The following is a 14452-nucleotide window of genomic DNA, read 5'->3' as shown; positions in this document are numbered from 1 at the left end:
GAGTTGAACATGACTTGGTGATTAAACAACAACAACAAAGGTCCTTATGAGCAATAATTATTAGATTATGATATCATAAATTCTGAAAGAACATGTGTAAAAGAAGATAGTACCCTTTAGAGATTTATATAGTGCCTAAAAGTAGGATTGCCTTTGGGTTTATAGTTTTATCACATTTGCTCTTAGTTTGCTTTATAAAAGAACATGGTTTTAATCAAGACTGTAGCTCAGTGGTTTGGTGTAAGTAGATGCAGCAGACTAATTTACAAATTAGGTATATCTAGATTTTCACAGGTAAACCAAAACTTACAACTCAAGGCAGTGTTTATATCATACTTATCTAGAACTGTCAAACTGAATTTGAACCAATCTAACAAACAGAAAAGAAATGAAGTAATCTTTTAAGCATCATGTAGTTTTAAAACTTTTGGTGGTAAACACACTGTAGTGTACATAGATGTCAAAAGATAATGTACACATGAAACATATAACCAGTGTTTTAAACCAGTGTCTTAAACCAGTGTTACCTCAGTAAATAAAAATAAATTAAAGGGAATTATAGTTTTAAAGGGCTTCCCTTGTGGCTCAGCTGGTAAAGAATCCACCTACAATGCAGGAGACCTGGGTTCGATCCCTGGGTTGGCAAGATCCCCTGGAGAAGGGAAAGGCTGCCCACTCCAGTATTGTGGCCTGGAGAATTCCATGGACTGTATACTCCATGCAGTTGCTAAGAGTCAGACAGAACTAAGCAACTTTCACTTTCACTTTTCATAGTTTTAAAACTAGAAAGTTAAGATGCTGTTAAATTATAGTATTGCAGATTTGCCTGTTTCTGGCTTATTCATTGAACGAACATGTATTGAGCACCTACTGATTGCCAGGCGCCATACTAAATCCTGGGGTTCATCCCTGAACAAGACAAGTTTCTTACCTTCATGTTATTTAAAAGAGTTGGGTGTCTCAGGATTTGTCTAAGAATGTTTTATTTTGAATAAAATAGATTCATTGCATAGAATGAAAAGTTTGTTTAGATGTGCTCCACTGTTTGATTTTGTACCTATGTGCCTGTTTATAATATCTTCTAACTCTGATAAAAATTTATTCCCTATACTTATTAACAAGGTAACTTTGCTACTTTTATTAATGCTATTCTATAAAGGTGAGGTAAGACTGAACTGAATTGGAAACTTTAACTTAATAGCTACAACTTTCCAACAATTATGCATTCACAAGCCCTTAAAGGATTCTTTATAAGCAACATATTGAGTTGACCAAAAAGTTTGTTTGGTTTTAAGTAAAAATAAAAGACATATTTTTCATTTCACCAAGAACTTTATATTGAACAGTGTATTCATTAACCAAATAAGCTTCTTGACCAAAACAGTATTTAGATTTTGGAACAAGTTGATGCATTGAGATGAGAATTCTATTTGGGAGGGAAATATTTTTGAATCATAACATTCTTGAACTGTTCTACAAGTGTTGAAATAGTCAGACTAGCCACTATTCCTGAGTGAATTCCCCTTTATGTAGAAAAGAACTAGGAAAAATTAAGTATGCCTGTAGATCTAAATTGAATCATTCGGGTTGACTTCTGAACTCTGTGCTGATTAACTTTTCTCTATTTAGATTAAAGCTTTCTGCACTAAACCAAGATAAACTGTTGACTGATATAAATAGGAACCTGTGGGAAAAAATGAAACACTGCTCTGATGAGGAGGTACTTTTATCTTATTTTCTGAATGGGAATCAGTATAGACATTACAGTGTTTATTGTGAAATTAGTACCTGTTACTTGATAATTGGACTTCACTGGTAGCTCAGCTGGTAAAGAATCTATCTGCCATGCAGGAGACCTCGCTTCAGTTCCTGGGTCGGGAAGATCCCCTGGAGGAGGGCACGGCAACCCATTCTTGTATTCTTGTCTGGAGAATCTCCATGGGCAGTAGAGCCTGGAGGGCTACAGTCCATGGGGTCACAAAGAGTAGGACACAACTGAGCGACTAAGCACTCACACACACATATATACACATACTCACACTTGATAATTAGTGGTGAGTTCTTTAGTTTACTTCTCAGATATAATATGTCAGTAAGATTTTATTATACGTGAATGATTGTTAGTATAGAATCTTACATTTCTTACATGATCAATTTAATATATGAAATACATTTGAAATTTAGAGTTCCCTTCTTGTTTGCTTTTCACTTAGATTTAGATAGGGAAGAGATAGACTTTAATTGATTAAATAAGCAGGTCATTTTATATTTGCCCTGATTGAAGTTTTATTAACTAAGAACCTGTCATTTTCTAATTTGTAATATAAATTAATTTTGTACTGGAATTATTCAACTGGAATCAAACTTGAAATCTTTGGTTCTGAACTTAAGCTATTAAGTGAAATTAAATTTGCAAATAAGAAGCCTTAGGAATCATAGTCTAGGATGGGCAAATCTTAGCACATAGCAGCTGAACCAGCCTTCCCAGACCATTTGCCTTTTCTAACTCGTTTGTTTTAATGCAGTGTAATCTTTGACTTTACAGCTGAAGGCCTTTGGAATTTACTTGAACAAAATAAAATCACGTTTTACCAAGATGACTAAAGTCTTCACTCACCAAGGAAAAGTGGCTTTATACAGCAAGCTGGTGCAGTCAGCTCAGGTAATTTGAGACTGTTAAGACCTTAGAAAGATCTATTAAAATTACTTTATAGTGATTGTGGAATATGAAGAATGTTCCTTAGGAGACATGTGAATGAGAGTTGGGCAAAAACTTAAAATTGTTCATAAGAAGTGAGGTTCAGTTTAACAAAAGTAGTAAATCCTGGCATATGTCTCATCTCATATATATTGAAATAAAACAATATAGAATTATGATCTTCCTTTGCTAAGGACTGTGCTCTGGTATTATCTTCCTCATAGTCCATACTCAGCTATGCATGTGTATGCATGTATTTTTAAAAAATAGCATTTTCCGAAATGATCATCCTTGAAGAAAGGTCCTACATAAAAAAATGTTCATTGGCAAATAAGTCTGGAAAGTGTTACATACAGTGTCCCCCTTTTGGAGAAATATAATAGCTAACATATTAAAGTCTAAGGTCAGAAATTTTTTTTTTTTTTTCGGTCTAAAAAGAAAAAATGCTATAATTCTATTTGAATAGTGTTTCCCAAATTTATTTGACCATAAGTCATTTTTATAAACTCTAAGTTATATATATTAATAGAAATCTAAAATAAAGTATAAAATATGAATTAATATTAATCTGTTATGTATGCTTAAAAAACTTTTTTTAAGACAAGACTAGAAGTTTTGATCTTTTAGATTTGCCTGTTCATGGGACTTCCCTGGTGATCCAGTGGTTAAGACTCTGCACTTCCACTGCACGGGGCCAAAACAAAAATAACAAACAAACAAAAAGATTTGCTTGATCATAAATTAGATGTAGCAGTTATGTAGCAGTTTGAACTGTTTATAATGTTACAATGTTTTGTTTTGAGGTTTAACTTGACAGTCTATGATATTGTGTGTTTAGAGTGAGAGAGAGAAACTTCATAAAAGGATAAATGAGATGGACAACACACTTAAGAAGATTGATAACTGTCTTACCGAGGTGGAAATAGGTAAAATATCTTGAATACTTTTCCAAAAGATAATTTAATTGTATCTAAATCCTTCCCTACTTTGCTAGTAGCACTATGCTGAAGCCTGGTATTTAGCAGCTTGAGACATTAAATTGGAGCAACTCCTTTACTGTGGTCATTCATAACATAATCAAGAAATCCCCAAAATAATAAGTCTCTTTGGAAAACTCTTCATAACCTAGACCATAATTTGTATTTTTTTTTTTTAATAAATGAACCTATTTATCCTTTCAGTTTGGTCTCTCATTATCCTGACTTGTTAGTTTTGTCTTGAAACCGCTTTTTCAAAGATCACAAAATTTCATATAATCATCAAATTTGGTCGCTCTCAGTCCTTAGCCATCTAGACCTCTTTCAGTATTTGACACTGCTGATTATTCTTTTCTTCCTGTAACGTTCTTCTCCCTGAACTCTATGATATTGCTCTATCTTGATACTGTTCTTTTCTCCTGACTCTTCCTTTTAGCTCCTCTCTTGTCCCTTATCTAACTAACCCCTTGAGTAGCATTCATCTATTCATTTCTGTATTTTCTCCCCTAATACTTTCATCTGCCTTAACAATTATGTTTATATTAATGATTCCCAAATTCAGTTAAATTCATCCAGCATTTGTTCAGCACCTACTACCTGCCAGATACTGCACTTAGTGTCAGAAAAAATATATACACAGATTTTTGCCCGTTTTTAAATGTTTATTTATTTAGGCTGCTGTGGGTCTTCACTGTAGTGTGCAGGCTTCTCTAGTTGTGGCATGCGGGCTTAGTTACAGTATGTGGCATCTTGGTTCCCCAACCAGGGATGGAACCTGAGCCCCGTGCATTGGAAGCTTGGAGTCTTATCCACTGGACCACCCGGGATGTCCCCAGATTTTTGCCTTCAAGTGACTTGTAATAATTTTGCATGAGGGCATCTTTCTCTTCTCTTGAGTTCCAGACTTAACATTTCCAGCCTTTTGCTGAACCTTTCAACAAAAGTGTCCTTTAAGCACCTTAAACATTATGTGAAAAAATGAAAGTTATTGTCTTCCATTTTCAAAATAATATCTGAAAATTTGTTGTCTATGATGCTTCTCATTTGTATTGTCACCATTCTTATAAATTGTAAAAGGCTCATAACTTTTATTGTCTTTGAGTTTTATTGTCTTTTATCAAATCCTGTTATATCCGCTTCAGTATCTTCTGTATTCTTCCCCATTCCCATTAACACTATCATTAATTCTGACATGTGCCATTTCAGATCTTCTAACTAATCTTTCTACACTCTTAATTTCATTCTATCTCTTTCCAGTCCAACCTGTACATTGCTGCAGGATTAATAATTATAAAGGACAGTATTCATTATGTTCAGTTCAGTTCAGTCACTGTCGTGTCCGACTCTTTGCAACCCAGGGACTGCAGCACACCAGGCTTCCTTGTCCATCCGCAGCTCCTGGAGCCTGCTCAAATTCATGTCCATTGAGTTGGTGATGCCATCTAAACATCTCCTCTGTCGTCCCCTTCTCCTCCTGCCTTCGGTCTTTCACAGCATCAGGGTCTTTTCCAATGTGTCAGTTCTAATCAGGTGGCCAAAGTATTGGAGTTTCAGCATCAGTCCTTCCAATTAATATTCAGGACTGATTTCCTTTAGGATTGACTGGTTGGATCTCCTTGCAATCAAGGGACTCTCAAGAGTCTTCTCCAACACCACAGTTCAGAAGCATCAATTCTTTGGCGCTCAGTTTTCTTTATGGTCCAGCTCTCCCATCCATACATGACTACTGGAAAAACCATAGCTTTGACTAGATGGATCTTTGTTGGCAAAGTAATGTCTCTGCTTTTTAATATGCTGTCTAGGTCAGTTGTAGCTTTTCTTCCAAGGAACAAGCATCTTTTAATTTCATGCCTGTAATCATCATCTGCAGTGATTTTGGAGCCCCCAAAAATAAAGTCTGTCACTGTTTACATTGTTTCCCCATCTATTTGCCATGAGGTGATGGGACTGGATGGGACCCATGATAGGACTGGATGCCATGATCTTCATTTTCTGACTGTTGAGTTCTAAGCCAGCTTTTTCACTCTTCTTTTTCACTTTCATCAAGAGGCTCCTCAGTTCCTCTTCAATTTCTGCCATAAGGATGGTATCATATGCATATCTGAGGTTATTGATATTTTTCCTGGCAATCTTGATTCCAGCTTGTGCTTCATCTAGCCCGGCATTTCGCATAATGTACTCTGCATATAAGTTAAATAAGTAGGGTGACAATATACAGCCTTGACGTACTCCTTTCTCAATTTGGAGCCAGTCTGTTGTTCCATGTCCAGTTTTAACTGTTGCTTCTTGACCTGCCTACAGATTTCTCAGGAGGCAGGTCAAGTGGTCTGGTATTTCCATCTCTTTAAGGATTTTCCACAGTGTGTTGTGATCCACACAGTCAAAGGCTTTGGTGTAGTCAATAAAGCAGAGTTCCTGGAACTCTCTTTTTCTACGATCCAGCAGATATTGGCAATTTGATCTCTGGTTCCTCTGCCTTTTCTAAATCCAGCTTGAACTTCTGGGAGTTCTCGTTCACATACTGTTGAAGCCTCACTTGGAGAATTTTGAGCATTACTTTGCTAGTGTGAGAGATGAGTGCAATTGTGCTGTAGTTTAAACATTCTGTGACATTGCCTTTCTTTGGGATTGGAATGAAAACTGACCTTTTCCAGTCCTGTGGCCACTGCTGAGTTTTCCAAATTTGCTGGCATATTGAGTGCAGCACTTTAACAATATCATCTTCTAGGACTTGAAATAGCTCACCTGGAATTCTACCACCTCCACTAGCTTTGTTCGTAGTGATGCTTCCTTAGGCCCACTTGACTTCAGACTTAGGGTGTCTGTCTCTAGGTGAGTGATCACACCATTGTGGTTGTCTGGATCATGAAGATCTGTTCTGTATAGTTCTTCCATGAATTCTTGCCACCTTTTTTGTGTTCCTACCCTGAGAAACTTCTGGCTTTCCATTTATTACAAAATAAAATCCAAACTCCTGAGTTTGACATTTAGCGTTCTCAACCATCGTTTTCAGATATTCCCTTCTTACATGATTTTTACTATTATTCCCTTACACATTCTAAATTCCAACCAAATCTTGTCATCTCTATGCAGTTCTGCCACTTTGTGTTTGCCTAATACATTCTCCTTATATTTTTTACCAAGGGATAGTGTTCTCTCTCTTGAGCTGCTATGGCTATTTTATTGTACCTATCATATCTAATTGTAATTATAGTTACTTTTTATAGTTTACTTTCCTATCTAATTGGTAAGCTCCATTGGGGACAAAGATCAGCTTTTATTTTTCTTCATATCCTTCAAAATTCTTAGCACTATGCTTTACACAGAAAAAGTGCCTGGTGCATATTTTCTGCATTGAACTGGTAATAAATATATGAAGTCCATAGTCTTAGACTATCATACCCCTTTGTTCATTACCTTGCTTTTTCACTTCATGAAAAAAAAATAGAAGCCACTAAGGCCAGAATTTCTAAACTTCCTGCTACAAAACAAACCAAATTTTTATATATCTGTATCCATTCTTTCATCCTTCCTTTCTTTTCCCTAAGATCAATCTCTCCACCTAAACTTTGAATTGCAGCCTCTCTTGTCTTCTCAGGAATCTTATCACACTGACTTATCTCTTGTATTTACAACCTCTCTGCCTCCTCCACTGAATATATTCACTTCTTACCTTTAAAAGTACCAACAATCACACTCTTTCTCTAGCTGCCACTGAATGGCTCTCTATTTCTGTCTTCTTTCTTCATTATTCCTTGAGCAAATTACGAAGTACCTATCATGTGCCTTGTATAGTGCTTGGTGCTAAGACTACTGTAGTGATTAAAAACAAAACTTTATGCCCTTGTGGAGTATTTTTTTTATTTGTCAATTCTCCCATTACTATCTTTTAATTCAAACATTCATACATTAAGAAAGGTTTCCATACTTTAATTTTTTACATTACTATACAGAGCTCCAATGCTATTTTAGTTTCATATTACAGGAGATCACATTCAAATATGTTTGGATTTGACAATTTGCTTTTACAATATTGAGGAAAGATTATAAGCATGAAATAGTGGAAGAGTGGTTCCATGGTGCCATAAGTTCCTGAAGTAGAAATCTGTCAGGTCAGGAGAGGCTTCCCTTTGAGGAAGTGGCATTTAAGCCAAGGTCTGAAGAATAAGTTGGGGCTAAAGTGAGAAGGGAGGGAAAAGCAGACTGTTCAATATGAATAACACAGACAGAAGCCTTTCTATGGAAAAGAATATACCAAGTAAAAGGATCTGAAATAAGGCAAATGTGGCTAGAATAGAGAGAACAAAAGGGAACATAGTCTGAGATAAAGCTGGAGATGCCAACTTTAGGGACCAGGTCAAGGAGGGCCTCTTAAGGAATTTTGACTTTTTCTGAGACCAGTGAATAGCCATTTGAAGGGTGTTGTTAAGCAGTTATTGGATGGTATGGTTAATAAAGGACAATAGCTTATATAAAGGGAACTTAGTAGTGGTGAAGGAAAAAAGTAGATTCACAAAATAATTCTGAGGTAAAAGTCTAAAGTTGATTTGGATGTGGGGAGAGAGAAGGCGCTTAAGGATGATTCCAAAGTATCAGAAATAAATTTAAATATGTGTGTGTACATTTATATATGTGTGTGTGTTCCTGCTTAGTCCATGGGGTTGCCTAACAATAATTTTGATGTATGCAAATTATATATGAACAATTTCCATCTGCCACTAGAAGCAAATCTTCTTATGAAATTATTATTGTATCTCAATGCTTTTTTGTCAAGGAAAAGGTGGGTTAGCATAAATGCTTGTGAAATATTCTTAACACGACATTTTGGGACCATCTCTTCTTTTCATCTCTGGTTGTTTAGTTATTTTTGACTGAGTTATTTTAATCCATGGTCTACTTTAGAAACTAAGAATTTGGAGGATGAACAGAAAGACAGTCCTGTGGAAGAACTGAATTCTGAAGTGAGAGCTGCAGAGAAAGGTAACTGATTTAATTAGGGAGGTAAATGGGGAAAAAAATCCCCTGTTCTGAGTTTTTTATTTAAATGAGATTAATGAGATAGACTTTTCAATAAAACAGATGATTTGTATACCAGTATTTTAATGTGTACATTCTGATAGATTTGTTTTTGTTTTTCTTTTCAAAGAACTGGAACAGCTGAAAACTGAGGAAGAAAAGCTTCAAAGGTTAGCCTTCAGTTTGAGTGTTAGAAAATATGCTAACCTCTACATGGTTAAGTGATTTCCTACCTCCAGAAACTGACAAGATTGAGAACATGAATATTGACTAAGGTTGAGCCAGGGCTTCTACTCCACTTTGAACTTGATCTTGGAGGCCATCTTAGCAGTATTCTCTAAGCATTTATTGCTTACAAAGCATTAATCCAAGGCAGTAGTTCTCAAGCTTGTGTAATATCAGGATCCTGTTAAAGAAAATCTAGCATTAAACTACTTTTATATGACACTTAACTGTAAATAAATATAAAATGAGGTGTGTTTCTTATACTCTGGACCTTAATTTAACTATAAGACTCAAAGAAATCAAATACAAATAATGACAAAGCCAGTAAAATTCCAACTGGAAACATTAACTTGATAGGTGATAATAATTTAGCTAAAATTAAATTGATGCTAGCAAAATGACTAACAAAATATAAATTCTGTTTAGCTCTAATAAGCTAAACAAAACCAAAATGCATGCACCAAAATTATGGCATGTTTAATTTTTAAGGTGGGCATTCTTATGGTCTATATTATGCTTATATTTTTAACATCAAAATGAAAATTAAATTTTTTTGAGGTTTTTGTTAATTTATTTTTAATTGGAGGATAATTGCTTTACAATATCTTGTTAGCTTTTGCCATACAACAATGTGAATCAGCCATAAGGATACATGTTCTAGTGAGGTGGATGAACCTAGAGCTTGTTAGAAAGAGTGAATTAAGTCAGAAAAACAAATACCATATATTAATGCATGTATATGGGACCTAGAAAAATGGTACTGACAAACCTATTTGTAGTGCGGGAATAGAGACATAGACATAGAAAATGGACTTAAGACACAGCAGAAAGAGAGGATAGAATGAATTGTGAGAGTAGCATTGAAACATATGCGTTACCGTATGTAAAATAGATCGGTAATGGGAAGTGTTGTATAACACAGGGAGCTCAATGTTTTGTAACAACCTAGGAGGGTGGGATGGGGTGGGGGGGAAATGTAAATTTTAATAATAATAGACCCAAACTTCTAGTTTAATGTTTATTAAAAAAAACCTAAAAATGCAAAAATATACGTCATTTACCTCACTGGGGAGCCATTTAGCACATAGCTTTTTGTCATAAACTTTTATTTTAATGATGTCTGAATTCTCTAGCAGTGACCTTATCTTTCTGTGAATACCTGGTTTGATTTGCAGAAATTTCTTAGAGCTGGAGATACAGAAAGAGCAGATCCTTGCTCAATTAGACTTTGCGCAAAAACAAACAAAGAGAACTGAAGAGCTACTGGATCAGTTGAGGTAAGGGAAAACAGGTAGCATTAATTTGTGTTTTATCCTGTACCTTTGTGGTTGTCTCAATCCACTAGTGCAGTTGACATGTGTTTGTAATGTGTATCACTGTTTTTAACCTATAATGCAATGTATTCTCAAAAAGAATAATTTTTGAAGCTGAAAGTATACAAGGTGGGAGAGCTATGAAATTTATAATGTTAAAATATTTAATATTTTATATTGCCTAGACTTGGCTTTTCTATGACATATAACTCAAAATTGAGTCAGTTCTTATTTCTTTCAAAAGCATAAGTTTGTACATTCACAGTATTGGAATTAAAATAATGACTGTCTCCCAAGCCAGTAGAAAACTCCAGTAGCTGCTAATGGTACTATTCAGGTGGTAGAAGAAGTTAACTCTCTTCTTTTATCTTAAAAAATGTTTTTTTGTCTTTTCTCTTTCTTCAGCTTGTCTGAATGGGATGTCATTGAGTGGAGTGATGATCAAGCTGTATTCACCTTTCTTTATGACACAATAGAACTCATCATTACCTTTGGAGAGCCAGTAGGTAAGTAGCAATAATAAGATAATTCCTCTGCAGTTAAGTGTATGCTTAAACTTACTAAAGATTCATATCTTTGTTTTAGTATAATATTAACATGTATTGACATGATGAAAGTACTGCTGAAAATCTTAAAAGAGGCAATCACTTTAATTAGTGATAATAGAATTTTATTTTATTAAATAAAAAGTAAAAAAATTCAGCTAGTGAAAAGTTGCCCTTTGTTGCATTACATTAGATAATAGAATTTTTGCCTATCCAGAAAAATGGATCAACATGTTCTTCACATCTATTTACTCTGATTTCTTTTTTTTCATCAGTCTGTCTGTTGTGATAGAGTATTTGCTCTAATGCTGATGATTCTTGACTGGGTTTTTGATGTACATAAGTTAACCCAAAAAGCTAATTGGAAATTTGTGTATTGATTGGTAGGTTTATCAAAATAGGTAAACATCACTAGATAGTAACTTGATAATCTAGCTATTTTGTTATAATCTCCTGTCAGTATCTTTAGGTCTCTTCTCTTGAAACAGCTTCAGCATGGCCAGCCCTGGGTGAACATGGCCAAATTAAAACTTTGAATCTTTATAATTTCTCAGCCTCCAAGCCCAATTCTCCTTAAAAGTTCCTGGGAACTCCTTGTCTGTCCAGTGATTAGGACTTGCGCTTTTACTACCATGGCCCCAGGTTCAGTCCCTGGTTGAGAAACTAAAATCCTGTAAATGGTATGGAACAACCCCCTTACCACCACCGCCGCCATAAAAAAGTTCCTTTTCTAAATGAATACCATCAACTTCTGTTCAGGTCCGAAATTAAAAGTTAGGAATCACTCTGTACCGCTTTCTTATTTACCTGGCATATCTAAATTATGACTTACTGATTCATATTTAACATTCATCTACTTTTTTGTGTCTCTTCTGCCAAGAGACACCTCCAGTCTGTACAATAACATATAGGTAGTCTTTCTGGAACTTTTTCTTTTCCCCTCTATTTCTTTCTCCTTCCTGTAGCTGTAGTAATTGTTGAAAATTTTATCATGTACCTCCTACTCTTAAACTGATGAGCAAAATGCTTATAACCTGTAAAGCCTTGAATGAATTGAATTTTTCCTCGTTCTCCTGCCTCATCTTACACTGTTCTCTGCACATCAGCCACAGTGAATTTCTTTCATTTATTTAAAAGATCATGGTCATTCATGCTCAATCATATTCCATCCTACCTCAGGACATTCATCCTGATATTTCTTATGCCTGGAAACTTTTGCCCTATCTTAGTCCTTCTGGGTTGCCATTTTAAAAATACCATAAACTGGGACTTCCCTGGTGATCCAGTGGTAAAGAATCCGCCTTCCAGTGCAAGGGACATGGGTTCAATCCCTGGATGGGGAACTAAGATCCCACACGCTTTGGGACAGCTAAGTCCATGCACTGAAACTATGGAGCCACCGGCACGTTCTAGAACCCATGTTCCACAACAAGAGAGGCCTGCATGCTGCAACTAGAGAAAATTTAAAAATATAAAATTTTACATACCATACACCAAGTAGCTTATAAACAACAGAAATTTATTTCTCACAGTTCTGGAGGCTGGAAGCTCAAGATATGGGTGCCAGTATGGTCAGGCAAGAGCCCTCTTCCAGGCTGCAGACTCTTCATTGTATCCTCACATAACTAGCTAGCTCTTCAAGGTCTCTGTTTTAAAAGCACTAATCCCATTCATAAGGGCTCCATCCTTATGATCTAAGCACCTCCCAAAGGTCCCACACCCTACAACTATCACAGGGGGCATTAGGTTTTCAGCCTATGAATTTTCAGACCATAGCACCTCCTCTTCACTAAGTAAATGTCTACTAATAGTCCTTAAGAGCTCAACTAAATTATCACTTTCTCAGGAAAGTTTTCCTTGACTCTTCTTTTACTCATTCCCTCTGCTATTTGCCCTCCTGGTATATGTTCTAATTGCTTCATGCAGTTTTCTTAATTGTGCTTATTACAGTTTGTAGTTCTTGGTGTGTTTATTAGTGCAATTACTGTGTGTCCCCCTGAGCTGTAATTCTTTAGAGCATAGGTTGATCATGTTTGTTTGTCTCACTAGCATATCCTCAGTGCCTAACACATAGAAAATATTCAGTAGAGTGAAAAGAATCAGAATCTTAGAGACAAGAGATAACTCTGGTGTATGGAAGAACAGTCAGCTCTCCTAGCTACCTAAAATTCAGTGCTGTTATTTAGTCGCTAAGTCACATCCAACTCTTATGTGACCCTATTCACTATAGCCTGCCAGACTCCTCTGTCTATGGGATTTCCCAGGCAAGAATACTGGAGTGGCTAAAATTATTGTGATGCTAAAAGCATAAATTGTTTTCACTGTATTTGTACAAAGATAATAGGTGTGGGGAGGTTGTAGTCATCTTCTTTATATGATTCCTAAAAAGAATATTATTTTTTCACAGACGTTAGTGTTCAAAGGAGGAGGCCCTGATAAATTTACAAAAATGTCCCACACCTTAAATTTCCTTAAAGGCCTGCCAGTTAATATAGTTCAGTGTTCTCAGGGGAAACTTTACATACACAGAGAATAGTATGATTCAGGGATAAAGCTTCAACTGTCTATGAAAAAACCCTGCTACCCAGAAAGAATAGGATTCTAAAGTACTGAGTTGTATGTGGCTTTAAATCAGGTGATAAAAAGAAATAACTGTTTTTGTGCTGGTTTTTCCCTAGTTGGTCTCCCTTTCCTGGGCAAGGCTTATAGGAAGATTGTTGATCTGAATTTTCAATCTCTGTTAGATGGTAAGTTCAGAACATTTAATCCAACAAAACTTTGTTGGAAATTTATTTAATATTAATTAAATTATTTAATAAGTGTATATTGCTCCTTGAGAACTCTTTTATATACTAAATTAAATATAAACAGCAATAATAATTAGAAATGTGTATTAGACCAAAAACTGCTTGAGAATTGTTCTAAATATTGTGTGGGCTTTAAAAGAAATTTTAAAAAATTATTACTAAATCTTGAGTAATAGCTATTTCCATAATTTAAAAATTACCATTATGGGTACTTACTCTGTATCAGACAGAGTTGTTGTGTATTACTTACATCAACACTATTCTCCATTTTGTGATTAGAGAACTATAGCTCAAAAGCAATAAGTATTGTGCTTAGGATCACTCAGGTAGTAAGGAAAGCCAGAATTTAAACTCAGGGTTATGTTACATTTAAACCTACACATTTATCTCAATTTTATTCTGTATGTGATAAAGGCTTGAGTTTATATCACAGTGACTTATGTTCACTATATATGATGATTTATGTGTTTGAAAATAAAATGGAGATGATAGTTAGATACCTAGTTGTTTGAAGGTATTTCTAGTTAATATTTCTAGTGTGTGTGTGTGTGTGTGTGTGTGTATAATACATGAATATAAGTAATACCCTGCTTTTGATTTTTTTTTTTTTTTTTTTTGCTTCCTCAGAAGATAAAGCTCCTCCTTCCTCCCTTTTAGTTCATAACCTTATTTTCCAGTACATTGAGCAACAGGAATCCTGGAAGAAGATATGTACAACACAACATCAGGTACCCAAGGTAAATTCCCACTGAAATATTTAAAGGAAATTATGTCAACTGTCCCAAAAAGCAGAACTGAAATTTTATATATGTAATAGTGAATCCTGAAATGATAAATATACTAAAGATATACTAAACTGTTTAACTTTGGG

General features: G+C 35.2%; 1 protein-coding gene across 1 annotated transcript in view; it reads left to right on the top strand.

Moving 5' to 3' along the window:
- The window catches only part of KNL1 (kinetochore scaffold 1), a 62836-nt gene that overhangs the window by 45051 nt on the left and 3333 nt on the right, over positions 1-14452 (top strand). The window contains 9 exon segments of the mRNA XM_006073053.4: positions 1630-1720; positions 2546-2662; positions 3537-3624; positions 8578-8655; positions 8822-8861; positions 10092-10193; positions 10635-10735; positions 13453-13521; positions 14209-14318. Of these exon segments, the coding sequence (XP_006073115.4) occupies positions 1630-1720; positions 2546-2662; positions 3537-3624; positions 8578-8655; positions 8822-8861; positions 10092-10193; positions 10635-10735; positions 13453-13521; positions 14209-14318 (796 nt within the window).

Source organism: Bubalus bubalis, chromosome 11, assembly GCF_019923935.1.
Source record: "Bubalus bubalis isolate 160015118507 breed Murrah chromosome 11, NDDB_SH_1, whole genome shotgun sequence".
Taxonomy (NCBI): domain Eukaryota; kingdom Metazoa; phylum Chordata; class Mammalia; order Artiodactyla; family Bovidae; genus Bubalus; species Bubalus bubalis.
The sequence above is the reverse complement of the archived record's forward strand: the minus strand, read 5'-3'. Positions and strand labels throughout refer to the sequence as shown.